Genomic DNA, 16,516 nt, shown 5'->3' with positions numbered 1-16,516 from the left:
CGTAACCCGCCTCTATCGCGACCTAACGTAAGTAATTCGCCGCTAACGGCATCTTTAAGGGCAATCCGTACGTTAACTACCTTAATAAGCCCTTAAATAAGGCCGATTTAGCCTAGTTCTACCTCTTTACGCGCGAATCGCCGGACAAGTAGGCAACTAATAATAAGGACGAATATTACCTAAAGTGTTATAATTACTCTAACTGCGATTGTTTCTAGGTATATATATACGGGGTTAAAAGGGGGCTTTCGGGGGCTAATATAGTTAAAAGATGCCGGAACTAGTTAAAGGCGACATTACGAGGGCTAATACGCTCCGTAAGGCCGCTATTGCCGCCGATAGTACTAAAGCGATAGCTACGGCGGCTTATTCGGCCTATAAGGCGATCTACGTACGCATTTAGGGGTATATGTAGTTAGTTCGGGTCTATTTAGCTCCGTTAACCCCCTTTTAGGCGCTTTAACTCCTTTACCGGTGCTAACGGCCTCTATCTATACTAAGGTAAGGCCGAATTCGACTAGAAGGGACCGCTTATACTTAGAAAGCGCGAGAAGTTACTCGCTAAGGAGCTTATAAAGCGAAAGAGGGAGCTTATAAGTATTTAGGTCCCTTCTTACCTAAAAGTGCCCTACTAACCCTAATAGGGTAAAGAAGTGCCCGACACCCCCTGTAAGCGACTTATTCTAGCCTAAGGAACTACCGAGGACCGCCTAAGGCGTCGCGTTCGGGCCCTTTCGGCCGCTCTAGACACCGTTTATACCCGTACGGGCGCTAAGAAGGGCTCGAAGGCCTCCGTTATAGAGGGAGTGCTCCGTCCGACCGAGTACGACCTCTCTAGGGACCTTAAGCCTAAGGAATAAGTATATAAGCGCTTTTTCGTGTTTCTTTTGTCTCTTTTAGCCTCTTTTAGGCCTATTTTAGGACTAATAGGCGCGGTAACGCCCGGGTTGTTTCTTTTTACTACGACTTAGCGACTTATAGATTAGATAGAATTAAAATAACTTTACTATGCTTGATTGTCTCTCGTTATGTAATAATGTCGTCCTTAGGGGCCCGTTTAGCCCCTAATTTCCCCCCCTAGGATTTTACCGGATTTATAAAATTCTTCTAAGGTAGAGAAATTTTTTAGGTAACTAGGAACCGGACTAAGGAGTCTATGTAGTGTTAACTAGTGTCTTTTAGGCCTTAATAGTAACTAATAACGCGTTTGTATATCTATCGTACTAGTCTACCGTCCTTAGTACCTCCTATACTCTTATTAAATACTCTTATCGTAGTAGGGCTAATATAAGTCGTAGGTTCCTAAGTGTTTTTAGACGCGGGCCAACCCTTCTACGCGATCCTATACATCTATCTGCCATGTTGTTTCTTACGCTTTAGGATCTTATCTACTACGTAAACGTCGGGGTCCTCTAATCGGATCTCCTTTAGGCTATTCTAGGCCCGTTTAGTAATTTTAGTAGGTTTTTCCTCCTCTAGTAGGGAGATATAGAACGTAGGATAGATGTTTATCGTTTCCGGTAGTTCTAGCGTATACGCGACGTCGTTTACGACTCGCTTAATCCTATACGGGCCGACATACTTATAATCGAGCTTTTCCGACGGCCGGATAGACTTTAAATATCGAGTAGAGAGGTATATACGGTCGCTAACCTTATATGTTTTCGCGGTTTTACAAGCATTGTAGTATCGTACGTATCTCTCCTATAACGTAGCTAGTCTTTTATATAGCGTTTTCTATAGGCTAATTACTCTATACGCTATTTCCGCCGTACTAGGAGCTTTACCCTCTAATTAGGGTAGGTCGGGCTATCTAGCGGTAATTAGATCGCGAACGTTATATACTTAGAATAGTATTACCCCTATTGTCGCATAAACGCTATCGTTGTAAGAGAATTCGGCTACCGACAGCATCTGTACCTAGTCGTCCTATTCGTAGTTATAGTATACTCGTAGGTATTGTTCTAGCGTTTAGTTCTAACGCTCCGTCTAACTATCCGTTTAGGGGTAATATACGGTGCTTAGGCCCCTTCGGACCCTAAGGTAGTAGCAAAGCGTACTCTAGAACTTAGATATAAGGATTAGTCCTCTATCGGACGTAATTAACTTAGGAGTTCCGTAAAGGCGGAAGATTTCTCTTAGGAAGACCTCCGCGAGGGTTTCGGTATTAATTTCTTTCCGTACGGGGATATAGTAGGCTATTTTAGACTACCTATCTATAACGACGAGGATTAAGTCGTATATGTACCCTATAAATATACTTAGGGGCAGATCGGTAATAAAATCTAATGTTAGGTCCTCCTAGGGCCCGTTTAGTAGAGTTTCCGTATAGAGTTCTCTATATAGGCTATGTCGCCGTAGCTTCGCCCTATCGTATGTCTAGTAGCTATTTACGTAGTCCTTAACGTATTTTCTTATATCTAGCTAGTAGAACGACCGTTACAATAGCTCTAGGGTCTGTTTAAAACTAAAGTAGCCGGCTAGGGGATCGTTATAGCACTAGCGGAGCGCTACTAGGCGTACTAGGCCCGTAGGTACGTATAGTTTCCGTTCGTAGAAGAGGAATTCGCCCTATATAGCCTACCTTTAGGTCTATTCTAGCGGATTAGGGTTATTTATAGCTAGTTCGACTATCGATACTATAGGGTTATGTTTTAGGCTTTCGCGTATTATATTAATTAGCGGGGAGTCTAATAATTCTTCTATTAGAGTGCTCGCTATTATGTACGTTTTGCTATAGTAGGTCCTAGCGAGCTATAGATAGTAGGTTATAACTGCTATTATAGACCGAACGGGGCTAGATTCGGCCGTTATTCCCTTAGACAGACCTAGTTAGTGCCGAAGGGTGTCTAATATAGGAGCACTGTCGCTTTCGTTAATCTACTGTCCCGAGTAGTCCCTATCTTCTAGGTCTAGGTGTCTGCTTACTCCGTCCGCGGCGGCATTAAGCGACCCCGGGTTGTACGTTATACGGAAGTCGACGTTTAATAGCTACTCTACCTATCTTACCTATCTTCGGCTTAGTTGCTTAGTTATTATAAACTATTTTAGGTTATAATAGTCTATTAAGACCTTAATTTAGTGCGAAGCGCCCTTAACGTAGTATCTCTAGTACTTAAAGGCCTCGACTATAGCGAGAAGCTCTTAATCGTATATATTATAGTTCCTTTCGGCCGCGTTTATCTTACTAGAGAAGAAGGCTACTAGGTACTAGTACATTTTGCCCTCCGTTTTATACGGTTAGGACAGTACTACCCTAACGGCGAACCTAGAGGTATCTGTTACGACGCGGATAGGCAGTTTTAGGTCGAAATGCCGTAAGATAGGCGCTTTAATAAACCTAGTCTTTAACTACTAGAATGCTTGTACTACGTTAGGTAGGAGTTCGAGGGGAACTAATTCCTCCTTTCTCTATTAGTGTCCGCCTTTAGCATTATTAGGGCCTCTCTCTATTAAGCGGTTTAGTAGGCTAGCTATGCGGGAGAATCCCTTAATAAACTAGCGGTAGTAGTTCGCAAATCCGATAAAGATACGAATGTCCCTAACTAAGGCTAGAAGGGGCTAGTTAGCGATAGCTTAGATCCTTTCTACCTCTATTTCGACCCCTTTTAGGGTTACTACGAACCTAAGGTAGCCGACTTGCCGCTTAAAGAACTCGCATTTTAATAGTTTAGTAAAGAGTCGGTATCTTCTAAGTCTCTCGAGGACCCTCCTAACGTGTTCCTTATAGCTTTCGGCGTCTTATAAGTATATTAAGATATCGTCGAGGTATACTATAACATAATAGTCTAGTAGGCCCCGGAGGGCGTAGTTTATATATCCTTAGAACACTACTAGGGCGTTAGTTAGCCTAAATAGGACTATAGTGTACTTAAAGTAGCTATACCTCGTCCGAAAGGTAGTTTTCTACTAGTCGCTCTCCTTAATTCGGATGCGATAGTACGCGTCTCGTATATCTAGCTTTATAAAGAACTTTGCTAACGCTAACTAGTCTAGCGATTCCTAGACGAGGGGTAGGGCGTATCTATTCTTAATAGTTACGGCATTAAGGGCCCTATAGTCGACGTATAGACGTAGGCTACCGTCCTTTTTCTTTATAAAGAGGATGCCTACCCCTGCTAGGGAGGTCGAGGGGCGGATCTACCCCTTCTCTAGGCTATCGGCGAGGTAGTTACATAGAGTCTCTAGTTCTATAATAGAGAGGTTGTATAATAGGCCGTACGGGGCCTCCTTACCTTCTTCGAGGTTAATACTAAGCTTATTCGGCCCCGTCTCGGGGAGAAGGAACTCGTTTCCTTCTACGAAAACGTCCGCGAAATCCGAGAATTCGCTTAGAAGTTCCGGTTCTTTTAGCGCGTCGTCTATACGTTAAGCGGTAAGGGCCTAAACGCGCCCCGAAGGGATGCCGGAGGCGTCCTTCTAGAACTCTTTGGGTAAGACGAGCCTAACCGGCCTCTATTATCTACCCTTCGTCCCCTTCTAGGTAACGCTTTTGCGGATAAAGTTTACCCTCGGGTTCTATCGTTCTAGCTAGGGTATGCCGAGGACTAGTTAGAACCTATAGATTCTTCCGACTACGAAGGTTTCTATATATCCTCTTATATGTCCTTAAGTGTCCGTTACTTTAAACGGGACGCGGCATTCTTCCTAAACAGCTATCCTCTAGCCGTTTAGTACTACGTATTAGGCCGTTTGCCCTAACTCGGGGCTTAGGCCTAGCTCTTTAGCTACTATGTTATCTATAAAGTTACTTTGCGCTCCGTAATCGAGTAGTACTCGGAGTATCTTAGTCCTATTAGGACCCTATATCTCTACTTTAAGGCGTATTAGCCCTTCCCCTATAGTTCGGGTAATTCCCCCTAGCTCGGTAGCCTTTCTTTAGGCCTCTAAGTACTAGACTTAACCCGTAGCGGTTAGAGGAGATCTACTACGGGCTCTCCCTTTTCCCGACTAGTCCTTATTAGGGCATTCCTAGCGCCGGTAGCCCTTTTTACTATATATCTAGTAGGCGGTAGCCGACTTCTCCTTATTAGCCGCCTTCGGGGGGGTTTTAGGCCTTCTCGGCCTACTCGGGGGCTTATTATTTTTGTTTAGGCGCCTTCCGTTAGTTTCGTCGACGGAAGTCTTTGCTAAGCGCTTTTTATTAAATTCCTATATCTGTTAGTATAATATGTTAGCTTGTTCCTCCGTATCTACGAGGGTCGTAAGGGTAACTTAGCCCTATTCGAGCCTATTTCTAACCGCCGGGGTAAGAGCTTCCTTAAATTTATAGATTATCCTAGGAATGTCGGTATAACCGATCTTATCCTACTATTCTTTTAGGTAGTTTATTAGCCTAGTTAGGGTCCTGTCGCCCTATTTGGCCTCTTTAATGTTGTCTATAGCTCTTTAGGTACGTTCGTCTTTTGTACCTATAGAATCTAGTATTACGAGCTATATGTCGCTCTATATTAGCCGAACAGGTACTTTATCGAGAAGGTAGCGCTTCTAGTGCTACTTTTAGGGTCTCGCTATCTATTCTTTAGCGAATTCTATCTTCTCTTCGTCGGTAGCTATACTAGCCCGGTTAATTACTCGGTTAATGTCTTCCTACTACTATTCCTAGTCGGCGCGGTTCTTTCCCTTGAAGATATAGGGATTCCGGGCCTTTAGGAGCGCGTTCTTAGGGATAGATAGCCGAACTAGGGTATTAGGCAGGATAGTAGGGATAGATCCGTTCTATACCTAGGCGATACGGTCCCTTATAGCCTTGTTACGTACCTAAAGAAGGCTAAGCTAGAGGAGGCGCTCCTATCTAGCAGTAGCGGCCTCTTCCTTACGGATTTGTTTATTAATATCGTCTTCTTCTCCCTTAGGTAGAGTGTCTTCTTCCTATAGAGGGTTCTCCGGTTCTTCTTTGCCCTCGTTAGCGGCATCCTAGTGCCCGATAGGTTCTTCTAGGTTTTTAGGCCCGCCTTCGGTGTCTTCGTCGTCGCTAACGGTAGTCTAAGTAGAGGTTTCTATAGTCTCCGGGTCGTTAGCGGGTTCGTTCGTACGGCAGCGGGTGCTCTTACTCCCTAATAGGCCGGGACGAGACGAAGCTATCTCGGAAGTAATTCGTCGTACTATAGGGAGGATCGAATCGTATATAAAAGGTATAGTTAAGAATAGAGTAGTAGTATAAATTACTTTAGAACAGACTCGATTCGATACTCTCTCGGAAGGAGGAGATTCTACGTATCCTTATAATACAGGCGCAATCTAGCTTAAACGAGCTTAAAAGGCCTTAGTAGGGGTGCATATGCCGCTAAGGTAGGGGATTAGATACCGATTGTCGGTATTCGGCGGAGGTAGATATAATAGCGGAAAAGTCGTCGGCAACTAATATAAAAGTAGCGGACTATTTACCCTCCTTCTTTAGACCTACTATAATCGTCTAATTAGCTAAAATTTACTCCTATTATCCGCTCTTTTCCTAGTATTGTCGCTTATCCGGGCGAAAACTACCGGATCCCGATATAATAAGCCGCTATACTTTACTCTATCTCTTTACCTTTGTAGTATTGTCGAGAAAGTAACAATATAAGGAAAATACGCCCTTAGAGCCCGGGGCTACGTATAAATACCCTACCCCCCCCCTCTTTTCTACCGCTAGTATTACTAAATCGTTAAGGTAAGTTTTTAACCTAAAGGTTAAGGGTTCGAGTCCTTCGCTTTTATCTAGGACCCCGGTACTTTTCTAACGGAGTCGTAGATATTGTCCCTTTTCGGTAATAATAACAATCCTTAGAATAATAACCCGGGTCCCGCCCTTACCTTCCCGCTAGCCGCTAACAACCCGCCGGCGCCCGCCCCTACTCCTCCTCTAGCGGCTCCCGCTTAGAACTAGCCGCGTACCGCTATCTATTACGAGCTATACGCTAAAAGCGGAATCGACTACGTCCTACCGGTAGTATAAAATGTATCCCGCCTATTTTCCGCCGGACCCCGCTAATAAACCTAGATAGGCTAATCTCGCGCGTATATAAGCTATTACGCTAAGCGTAAGAATTACGCTAAACTATAAGTTATAACTAGGCTCCGCTCGAAAGTCGCCGCTAACTACCTAGTCCTTAATTCGCCTATGTCGCCTACGCCCTCTAGACCCGCGTAGGTACTTAGTAGGAAGCGTAAGTATCGCCGGCCTCCGCTCGAAAACCGTCGGCTAATTAGACTATAGTAATAATACTTATAATAGTTTAGGTACTACTCTTAAGGCTTAGAAAGCCCTAAAGCTATTATAGGTAGAAGGTTTGCTCTCTACGTAGGTTCTCTTATTATCTCCGATCGAAAAGCCCCGCTAACCGCTCGAAATAGTCTAGTAGCCTTAGAGATTACTCGTTCTATAGAGGAGGTTGTCGCGTAGTAAGGATAAACGTAAGTACTTCGCCGGTCTTCGTTCGGTATAACCCGCTAACCGCTTATTAGTCCTAGTAGTATTCCTACTACTCTCGTATTAGGTAGGCGTCGCTCCTTATAGATAGCTACTTCCGCTCGTTCTCGGTCGGTTCCCGGTATAGAATATAGTAGTACGATTACTACTCTAAAAAGTAATTTATAAAATAAAAATTCTTACGTAACCTCTCGTTCTCCTCGTATATCTAGTTACTTCTTCTCGGTAACCGCTCTCTTTTTCCTCTTCTTAATATACTTCTCTTTTAGCCTATTATTAACTTTAGCATTTCTAAATTTTTGCTTAAAGTTATCTATAGCGATAGTATCTACTAGGTTAACTAAGGGCTCCTACGTTAGATCGTAGTAGCCGGTCTATTTAACTAGGACCTCCCTTCCCCCTCCTCTATTCTTTAGTACTATCCTTATATATAGTAGTTCTTCTATATCCTATTCCTCGTACGACTTAATTAATACTAGATCCGGCTAGTAATCGTCGGAGACCTAGCCTAGGAGAGGGTCGTCGCTCGCTAGTCTTAGTAGATCTAAATAGAAGACTAGATAAATATTACCGGGGATCCTAGCTAAACGGATAGAAACCGGCGATAAGACCTTATTAACCGTATACTTCGTATTCTTATAATCTAGGCTTTCCTTAGGGCGATTAGTATAATAATTCCTTAAATCTAGCTATACCTTATCGCCCTTCCGGTATATTAGCGCTATAGTACGCTTCCTATTAGCGGCCTCCTCCTACTTTTAGGTAGCGTCCGCTATACTTGCCTAGTATAGGTCTATAATTCCCTTTATTTTCTCTACGAACTTCGAAGCTCTCTAGGCTACGGCTAGCGCGGAGGGCTCCTCGCTATCCGGCTCTAAGGGTACGGGAGACGGGGCTTCGTATCCGTAAACTACGAAGAAGGGGCTTATTCCTAACCCCGAATAGTAACGGGCGTTTAGCGCTAATTAGGCCGTAGAGAGCTAGCGTTTCTAGTCGGACTACTCGTAATTAATATAGTTCCTTAGATAGGCTTAGACGTCCTAGTTTAGTCTCTTTAGGCCTCCGTCGGTTTAAGGGTAGTAAGCTAAGCTTAGTCGCTACTATACTCCGACTAACCGGTAGAGTGTTTTCTAGGATATACTTATCTAGTTCGTCCCCCTATTGCTCGTAATCGCGCTCGGTAGCCTATAATATCTTACCTAGTAGTTTAGGAATCTCTCGGCGTATTCCTCCGCTTTTATACTAGGCATCGCCTCTAAAACGACGGACTTACTTAAACGGTCTTTAATAACCTATAGGTAACGGTTCCCCTTAGACTCGGGGAGGTCGGTTATAAAATTTATAGAGATCTCCTAGAAGAAGCGATCGGGAACCGGTAGAGGGCGTAGGAGTCCGTGTTTATACTCTCTCTATACCTTGTTCCTTCCGTAGTAATCGTAGTTTCTTAAAAACCTCCTAATATAATATAACTATAGGGGCTAGTAGAAGTTTCTCCCTAGTATAAAGGCTATAGAGTCCCGCCCGGGGTAGCCGTAGACCGGGGAGTTATATACGGACTAAATAATCTTAGTATGGAGTTTATCGTTTTATAGAATCTTAGTGTCCGCCGACTTATATTCGGCCTCCGACGTAACCGCCGCTCTAGGAACCTATAACCTACCGCGATGCCTTAAGTAGCCCTTCTCGTCGATACTATAATCCCTAATCTAGATTTTAATCTTTAGATCCGGTAGAATAGCCCGGGATCCGTCCTTAATAGCGCGGATTACCGTCTAATACTAGGTATCCTTTTTTAAAGTCGGACCCTATAGTTTATTTAACTCGCTGTCCTAAAAGGGTCCCGCTATAGCCGCGTCCTTACTATCGGAATTAGGCTCTAAAGCTACTAGCTACATTAGTATAGCTTATAGGTAGTAGAGTTAGATAGACGTAGCCGATAGGTTATTAGCTACTACCTCCCTTTCCCCTCCGGCCGCCGGCTAATCTAGGGCTAGATTAGGTTCTAGGAACCTCCTAAACCGTAATATCTTGTCGTCCTCGCCTAGAGTGTCCTACTTCCTACGAGAAAGTACGTCCGGCATAATCGCTTCGGTCCCTAGTTAGTATACGAGTTTAAACTAGAATAACGTAATAGTCTTAAACTATCGAATCTACCTTTTACTTAGCTGCCTCTTTGTTATAAAGTACTCTAGGTTCTTATAGTCCGTCTAAATAGTAAAGGGACTATACGTCTTTAGCTCGGGTACCTAGAATTTTAGGTAGGATACTACTACTAACATCTCCTTATCGTAAATGTCGTAGTTAATCTCGGCCTTATTAAGCTTCTATAAAAAGAAGCCTACTAGCTTTAGGACCCCGTTCGCTTCCTATAGGAGCGCGCCCCTAATCGCGAACCCGCTATAATCCGTCTCTAGGAACGTAGTAAGCCCCGGGTCCTAGTATATAAGTACTAGAGCCCTATAATACTTCCCCTTTAACTTCTTAAATGCTTTTTCCTTAAGCTCTCTCTAGGAGAACAGCGTTCCCTTCCCGGTAAGCGCGGTTAAGGGAGCGGCGATCTTAGAGTAGTTAGGGATAAACATCCTATAGTAGTTAGTAAAACCTAGGAACCTTCGAACCTCCTTCTACGTTTATAGTGCCTTCTAGTCTTCTACTACTTAAATCTTCTTAAGGTCGGGTCCTACGCCTTTTCCGTTAGTATAAACGATAAACCCTAGGTACTTAACGGTCTTCTATACGAAAGCGTACTTTCCTAGGTCTAGGTATAGGCCCCTATCCTAAAGGGCCCGGAGGACTATACGAACCTTCTAGTAGTAATCCTCGAGCGTACTATCGGAGTAGATAATTACATTATTACTATATACTAATATAAAGTCGTCTAGATATTCCCGTAATAGATTGTTAATAAACCGCTAGAAAGTAGCTAGTACCCTAGACAGACCGAACGGGTATACTAACTACTCGAATAGACTAAATCTAGTACGGAAGGCTGTCTTATACTCTTCGCCGGCTGCTATACGAATATAATAGAAGGCGGCTATAACGTCGACCTTCGTAAGCTATCGTAAGCCCGTAAGGTTCCTTAAGGTCTCCGGAACTAATAGGAGTAGGTACCTATTATGCTTCGTTAAGGCGTTTAGCGCTCGATAGTTATAGTAGAAACGTAGTCCCCCTCCTAGTTTACGAGCGAAAAGTACTAGTACTATAGCCTCCGAGGAACTTAGCCGGATATATCCCTTTTTTAGTAGGGCATCGATAACTTTTCTTAGGACTAGGAGTTCGTCCTTAGATATGCCGTATAAGGGGCCCTAAGGTAATCGGGGTAGTAAACTATCGGTATTCGGCCGGAGAGCGATCTTATAGTCTAGATCCCCTCTATAAGGAGCGAGCTTATCGGCCTCCCGCGTCCTAAATAGTAGTAGTATATCGTAAAGCTCCGGGGGGAGCCTACTCTTAAGCTACTTATCTATTAGGGGCTCCTTTACTTCTAAGGATTTCTAGATATCCTAAACCGTTACTATAGCGAGGGTTATAAACCTCTTAGTATCCTAAAGGGTCTTCTTAACGTCCTCGACTAAAGCTATAGTAGCTACTATAAAGCTACCGGAGTCCTTAATCTCCTTATAGTTCCTCCCTTCTTCTACCTATTTATTAGCGATACTATAGTAGAACCGGTGTTCCTCTAGTATAGTCCGGATCTTATTATACGCCTTCTAGGGGTTCCTAAGGATTAGAGGGAAGGCTAAGTTAGGTACGACGTAAGTATATACTAACTAGGTATATCCGCTTACTCCTATCCGGAACGCGACGACTTCCTTAATCTACGAGTTACGTATAGACGTAGTAGCGCCCTTAACGCCTCTCTTCTTATCGCTAACTAAGCTAAGCCCGAGGCCTTTAGCTAGGTCTCCGTTAATAGTAGCGTAGTATTAATATCCTTCGTCGATTAGGGCGAAGGTCCCGAAACTTTCTTCTAGGACTACGTCGCTATAGATTAGGGTACCGTTTATCTTACTCTTAAACGCCTCCTAGCCTACTATTATTACTATAGCTATACCGTCTCCTACCCTAGCACTTCGGGAAGGAGTTAGTCTTTTCCCGTCTCTACGGAATCCGACTCCTCTTTATTGTCTTCTAGAACCGGTCCTACGCGGACCGCGTTTATTCTAGCGGGTAGCGTTACTACGGCGTAGGGACATTCGCGTATACGGCGTCCGTCCGCTTTATAGCGGAAGTAGAGTCTCTTCTATCGGCGTTACTCTCTTTCTACGTCGTCGACCTACTTTGCTCTCTACTTCCCTCTAGCGTTACTATTCCGACTTCCTTAGCTTCTTAAGTAATTCCCGCTCGTCTAGGCCGGGGTTATAATAGTATCTCTATTAGCGTCTACCCGTACTCTCGAGGTGCTCCTACCCTAAGGGCGCGTAGTTACCGGTATAGAAGAAATAGTGTCCTTGTTCTTCTCTTTCTACTTTTTGTTAGTAGCCTTAAACTAGTTAGTAGCCTCTAGATTAGTTATTACCTACTCGACCTCCTCCGTATAATCGTTATAGTCCTTAATGTTTACGATAGAGGTAGTATATATCTTTATAGGGTTCGAAAAGGTATGTTTTAGGTATCTAATCTAGACCTCGTCTTTCTAGCTCGCTCCGCCGGCACTAAGTAGGAGATCGTTAAATCTTAGCTAGTAGTCGTACTATAGCTAACTAAGTTTATACCGGAGGTTTATAAGCTCTTCTAGTACGTTTAAGGCCTCTCTACTATCGCCGAAGACCTCTTCGAGTCGCGTAAAGAAAGCCTTAGGGTCCCGTACTTCGTTCGCTCCTCCCGACTCCTAGAAATAATATATACGAGATCTCTCCTTATAAGGGAGGGTATCGTAGATAGCGTCCTAGTAGTACGGGTCGGGGAGCGTTAGTTTAAGGCCGGCACGTACTCGAAAGGAGCTTCTTAGCTATAGTAGATAGTCTCGGAAAGTACTCGACTTCCTGTCCTAGGCTGCCGGCTTCTAAGCCTTAGGGCCCGAGGGTTTTAAGTCGTCGCCCGCGGCCGGTCGACCGGAGATTACCTAAGTTAGTACTTAAATTAGGTCGTTTATAGAAGGGGCCGCTAGATCTACTAGGGCTCCTCTAGTTTCGGCTACCGGCTACGGTATATTCTGCTCGGCTTCCGCCCGATTAATAGCGTTCTGCTAATATTCTAGCTTTACCTACATTATATATTAACGTATATATAGTTACTAGAGGAACGTTTATAGATCGGGTATACTCGGCTCCTCCGGATTAACGTTACCGGATCCCGAAGGATTTACGCCGTTGTCCGTTATATCGCTTATAGAAGAGTTATATCGAGTAGATCGAACTTAATGTTACGGGTAAACAATATATATACGAGAGTTTAGAGTCTATATTAGATATAGTAAGTTCGATAAGGAAGTAGCCTAAAACCTCGCGGTAAGCGTAGAAAAGGATATAGGCTACTAAGATAAAGTACGGGGTTACGCTACGTATTATAGAAAGGGCGCTAGTCCCTTATAGTACTAAGGTAGTCCTTCAAGAAGGGCATAAACTTGTCGTCGTTTAGTAGGTAGTATAGAAGGTCCGGTACTATTAGCACCTCTACGTATTTACTAGCTATTTAATAGAGTAGCTTACTAATCTTCTTAATATAGCGATAGAAGCCGTTAATAGAATGCTAGAAGATCTACCTTAAGAGACGATAAGGGCTATTATAAGTAATATAATAAAGAAATATAATAACCTACTCTTTAGGCCTTACCTCTACGCCGGTAAGTCCTTAGTCTTTAAGAGCCCTTATTAGCTTCTATAACACCTCCTTATTTAGGCGTATTACGTCCTTAGCTATAGTACTATAAAGGACGTCTTAGATTATTCGAGGGCCTCTAAATCGATTAGTTAATATAGTACGAATGCCTAGCGGACGATATCGCTCGTAAACTAGCCGTTCTACTATCCTCGGAGGTAATAACGTATTATTTAGCTCTTAAAGAATCGCTCCGTCTACTACCTCTTTAATTATCTTATCTACCGCTATCTCTACCGCCGCCTCTACCGCCGCCTCCGATTCTACCGCTATATCCGGATCTATAGACGAGAACGCGATATTGCTACGATACGTATATAGCGCGCTAACGACCTTATTAATCTCGAGATTAATAAGGTCGAGTACGCTTATTCGAAGGATCGACGATTAATCGCTTAAAGAAGGAATCCGATAGCTATCTACGATAATTAGGTTAATTAGACTAATTAATCTAATTATAGTAGTGAACAGCAATTACCCTCTAATTAATCTACCTAATTAATCCGACTTATGGTCATTAATCGATTAATAAGGGCGAAGTAAACATGGCCTTAACTTATCTCCCATTGTCGATGTCTAATTCTGGCCTACCGGCATGACTCGCTAGATTGAAATGCCACATGGAAACCATGCTGATACGAGACGCAGTTCCGGGTGAGCGACAAGCTGATCCCAGGATGGTGGATTGTGCGTTCGTAGGGGCCAGGACTGAAGACCCAGTTCTTCGTAACGAGAAACTGGGGAGGGATCACTGAAAGCTCCAGTTCGCCATGATAGATATGTGATCTCTAGGTCGCTGGCAAACCTCGGTTGTGTTCGGACGAGAGTGCAGCAGTTGGACTCATCGGAGCGCTCTCCTGGTTTGCAATGCAGGGCAATGCAAATTGATTCAATTTCCGGAGCCATCCTAGCCAGGATCACGCCTGTGATACGAAGCTTCACCGAACGGTCGGATGTCCCAATCTACGGAGTACTGTACTCTGCCGAAGGCTCGTATCGTAGTTGCTTTACCCTTGAAGACGGCCTTTGCACGGATCCCAAAAGCAACTGCAGGATTTAGCCGATTGCCGATGATTTTGTCGGAAAGCAAGGACAGCGTGCCGACTCTTGAAGAGAACTTCGGCGCTTCCAAACCAATGTCCGTTCGAAAAACTGGTTTCTCCCACAGAAATGATATCCGGAGAATTTCTGGCAGTACGCGCTTCGCTGACGCATGCAGTACGAGGCGGTGCAATTGCGTGTTCGATGGACGGGCATCATGCCATCAACTCCGAGTCCATCGCAGGGGTGGGCAACCAGGCTGGAAGAGTTCTGAAAAGCGACGCCCGCTCATCGTCAAATGTCATCAGCTGAGGAGTGCAAACACTTGCCGGGTCCCATTCGCTTATACGCAGACCAGATTCGACAGCCTCTCGGTGCCGTTGCTTGACACTGCCGCAATCTGCAGACAAGCTCTCCGCTCCACGTCAAGTTCGAACATCGTCTCGAAGCCGTACTTCATCACGATACCGGCTTTCTCCTTCCGCGATCCGCTTTGGTCGGATGTGTAAAGCTGCCAATGCGCGACGTCCGTCGCTCCGTTCCAGCTGACATACGCCGTGACCTTGGCCTTGTCGTCTTCGTACTTGTCCGCTTCCACAACAAGACTCGGATCCCACCGTCGCGGCATGCCTTTCCATGGAAGCTTGAATCCCCGGTACGATGGCACCACTCCGTCGAACCCGTAGCGTGCGCGCCAGGTTTCATCATGTTCGCCGTTGGATCCCGGCCCGAACTCCACGACATACGCTTTGTCGCCGTACGACAACAATTCGTTGCCATTGGATAGCTGTGCTTGATAGTTGCCTTGCCAAGCTGCACTGTCGCTCGCAACATGCGTCGAACGAAGCACTTTAGGCGGAACAGATGAGTCAGGTGGAAGTGCCAGTTCGAGCACCAGTCCACGAGAGAGCGTTGCCGCTGGTGGAGTGTCGTTGCGGTGATTGTCGAACAAACTAATGACCATGCGATCCTCATCGTACTTCATCAGTCTAGCGTCGTGTTGCCATCGGAATGTCCCATTCGCAGGAAGAGCACCGAAGTCACCACCACGTTGACCATGCAGAGTCCACACGATGCGTTTTGTATGACGATTGACGAGGTATATCGACCACGTCGAGCGAATGCTGACGAGGAAGTGGTCAGCACCCACTGGATCAATGCTGTTCAGATGAAATGCATCCCAAGGCACGGTACTGGCGTCCTCGCCGTGTACGGAGAGACCAATCGGGCAAGCGGAGTCCTCCAAGGAGATATGTTCCAGAGCACTCCAAGACCAGAGTACTTCCTGGGTGGCGATGTCGATTTCGTAGACCAGGCCGTCGAGGATAGACTGATGCTCTTGACCGCCAATGTGAGTTGCGTTGGTCGTCGTGGCGTTGTATACACTATAGTTGCATCAGCCAAAATTCTCTGCATGTTATTGCACATGCTGTAAGCTCACCTGACCAGGACTGAGTCCCGCCATGTCAGCCGCTGCTCATGGATGTCGACGATCCCGGGACTGACCGCTTCGTCCTGATTGGTATTGATGGACTCATCGCGGACATCAACAACTGTTTCCTCGTAGTTCTCATCGAGGAGCACTAGGGCACCATATCCATGCCCGACTTGAGCACCCTTCGTCAGCATCCCTCGCCAGGTAGTCAGATGAGGTCGTCCAAGATATTCTTGTACCAGGAAGTTGCCGGTTGAAGTGCCATCGACTCGTGTGGCGGCAAACACGAGCTCTCCGTCGGCGGAAAACATGTATGGCGCCCGGTCCAGCTCTCCATTCTCCAGAATGAACTGTCCCGTCACGAAGAGGAAGTCATCTGACAGCTCAGGACCTGTTCCGGATATTTCGACTCGTGGTGGTCGGGCGCTGTCCGACTTGAATACTCTGTAGGGCCATGTCTTGCCATCGGCTGGGTCAATGACTTGAGAATTTCTCCTGCTGGGAATGATGTGCTGGTGTTTTTGTGGCTGTTGGTAATGTTGATCCGTAGTCAAGCCCGCCCAGCGTTCCTGATCATTCTTTCGCAGGGCAAATATGGAGGCCACTGCCGCGAAGCTCACGAACAACAGAATGCTCCATCGTAGCACCCGTCTCGATCGTTGGGTTTCGCGAGCAAATTGCGGAAGAATCATGACGTGAATTGAGTGATGAGCGTATCTGCCATCGTAGAACTAACGAACAGCCCTGGATACATATGGCTGAGCGCCATCGTACCAACTCTTGCAAAGCCGCCAGCGCTATGATCG

At 45.2% G+C, this 16,516-nt stretch overlaps 1 protein-coding gene across 1 annotated transcript; it reads right to left on the bottom strand.

The window, feature by feature from the left end:
* Positions 1–14,618: 14,618 nt before the first annotated feature.
* MYCGRDRAFT_97518 (uncharacterized protein) lies at positions 14,619–16,402 on the bottom strand (the record flags this gene model as incomplete). The annotated part of the gene is made up of 2 exons (XM_003847618.1): positions 14,619–15,660; positions 15,717–16,402. 2 exons carry the CDS (start codon positions 16,400–16,402, stop codon positions 14,619–14,621), a joined length of 1,728 nt encoding a protein of 575 aa, XP_003847666.1.
* Between the last annotated feature and the right edge of the window lie 114 nt (positions 16,403–16,516).

The sequence above is a fragment of the Zymoseptoria tritici genome, chromosome 13 (genome assembly GCF_000219625.1).
Source record: "Zymoseptoria tritici IPO323 chromosome 13, whole genome shotgun sequence".
Taxonomy (NCBI): Eukaryota; Fungi; Ascomycota; class Dothideomycetes; order Mycosphaerellales; family Mycosphaerellaceae; genus Zymoseptoria; species Zymoseptoria tritici.
This window is presented reverse-complemented; position numbering and strand designations above follow the sequence as displayed.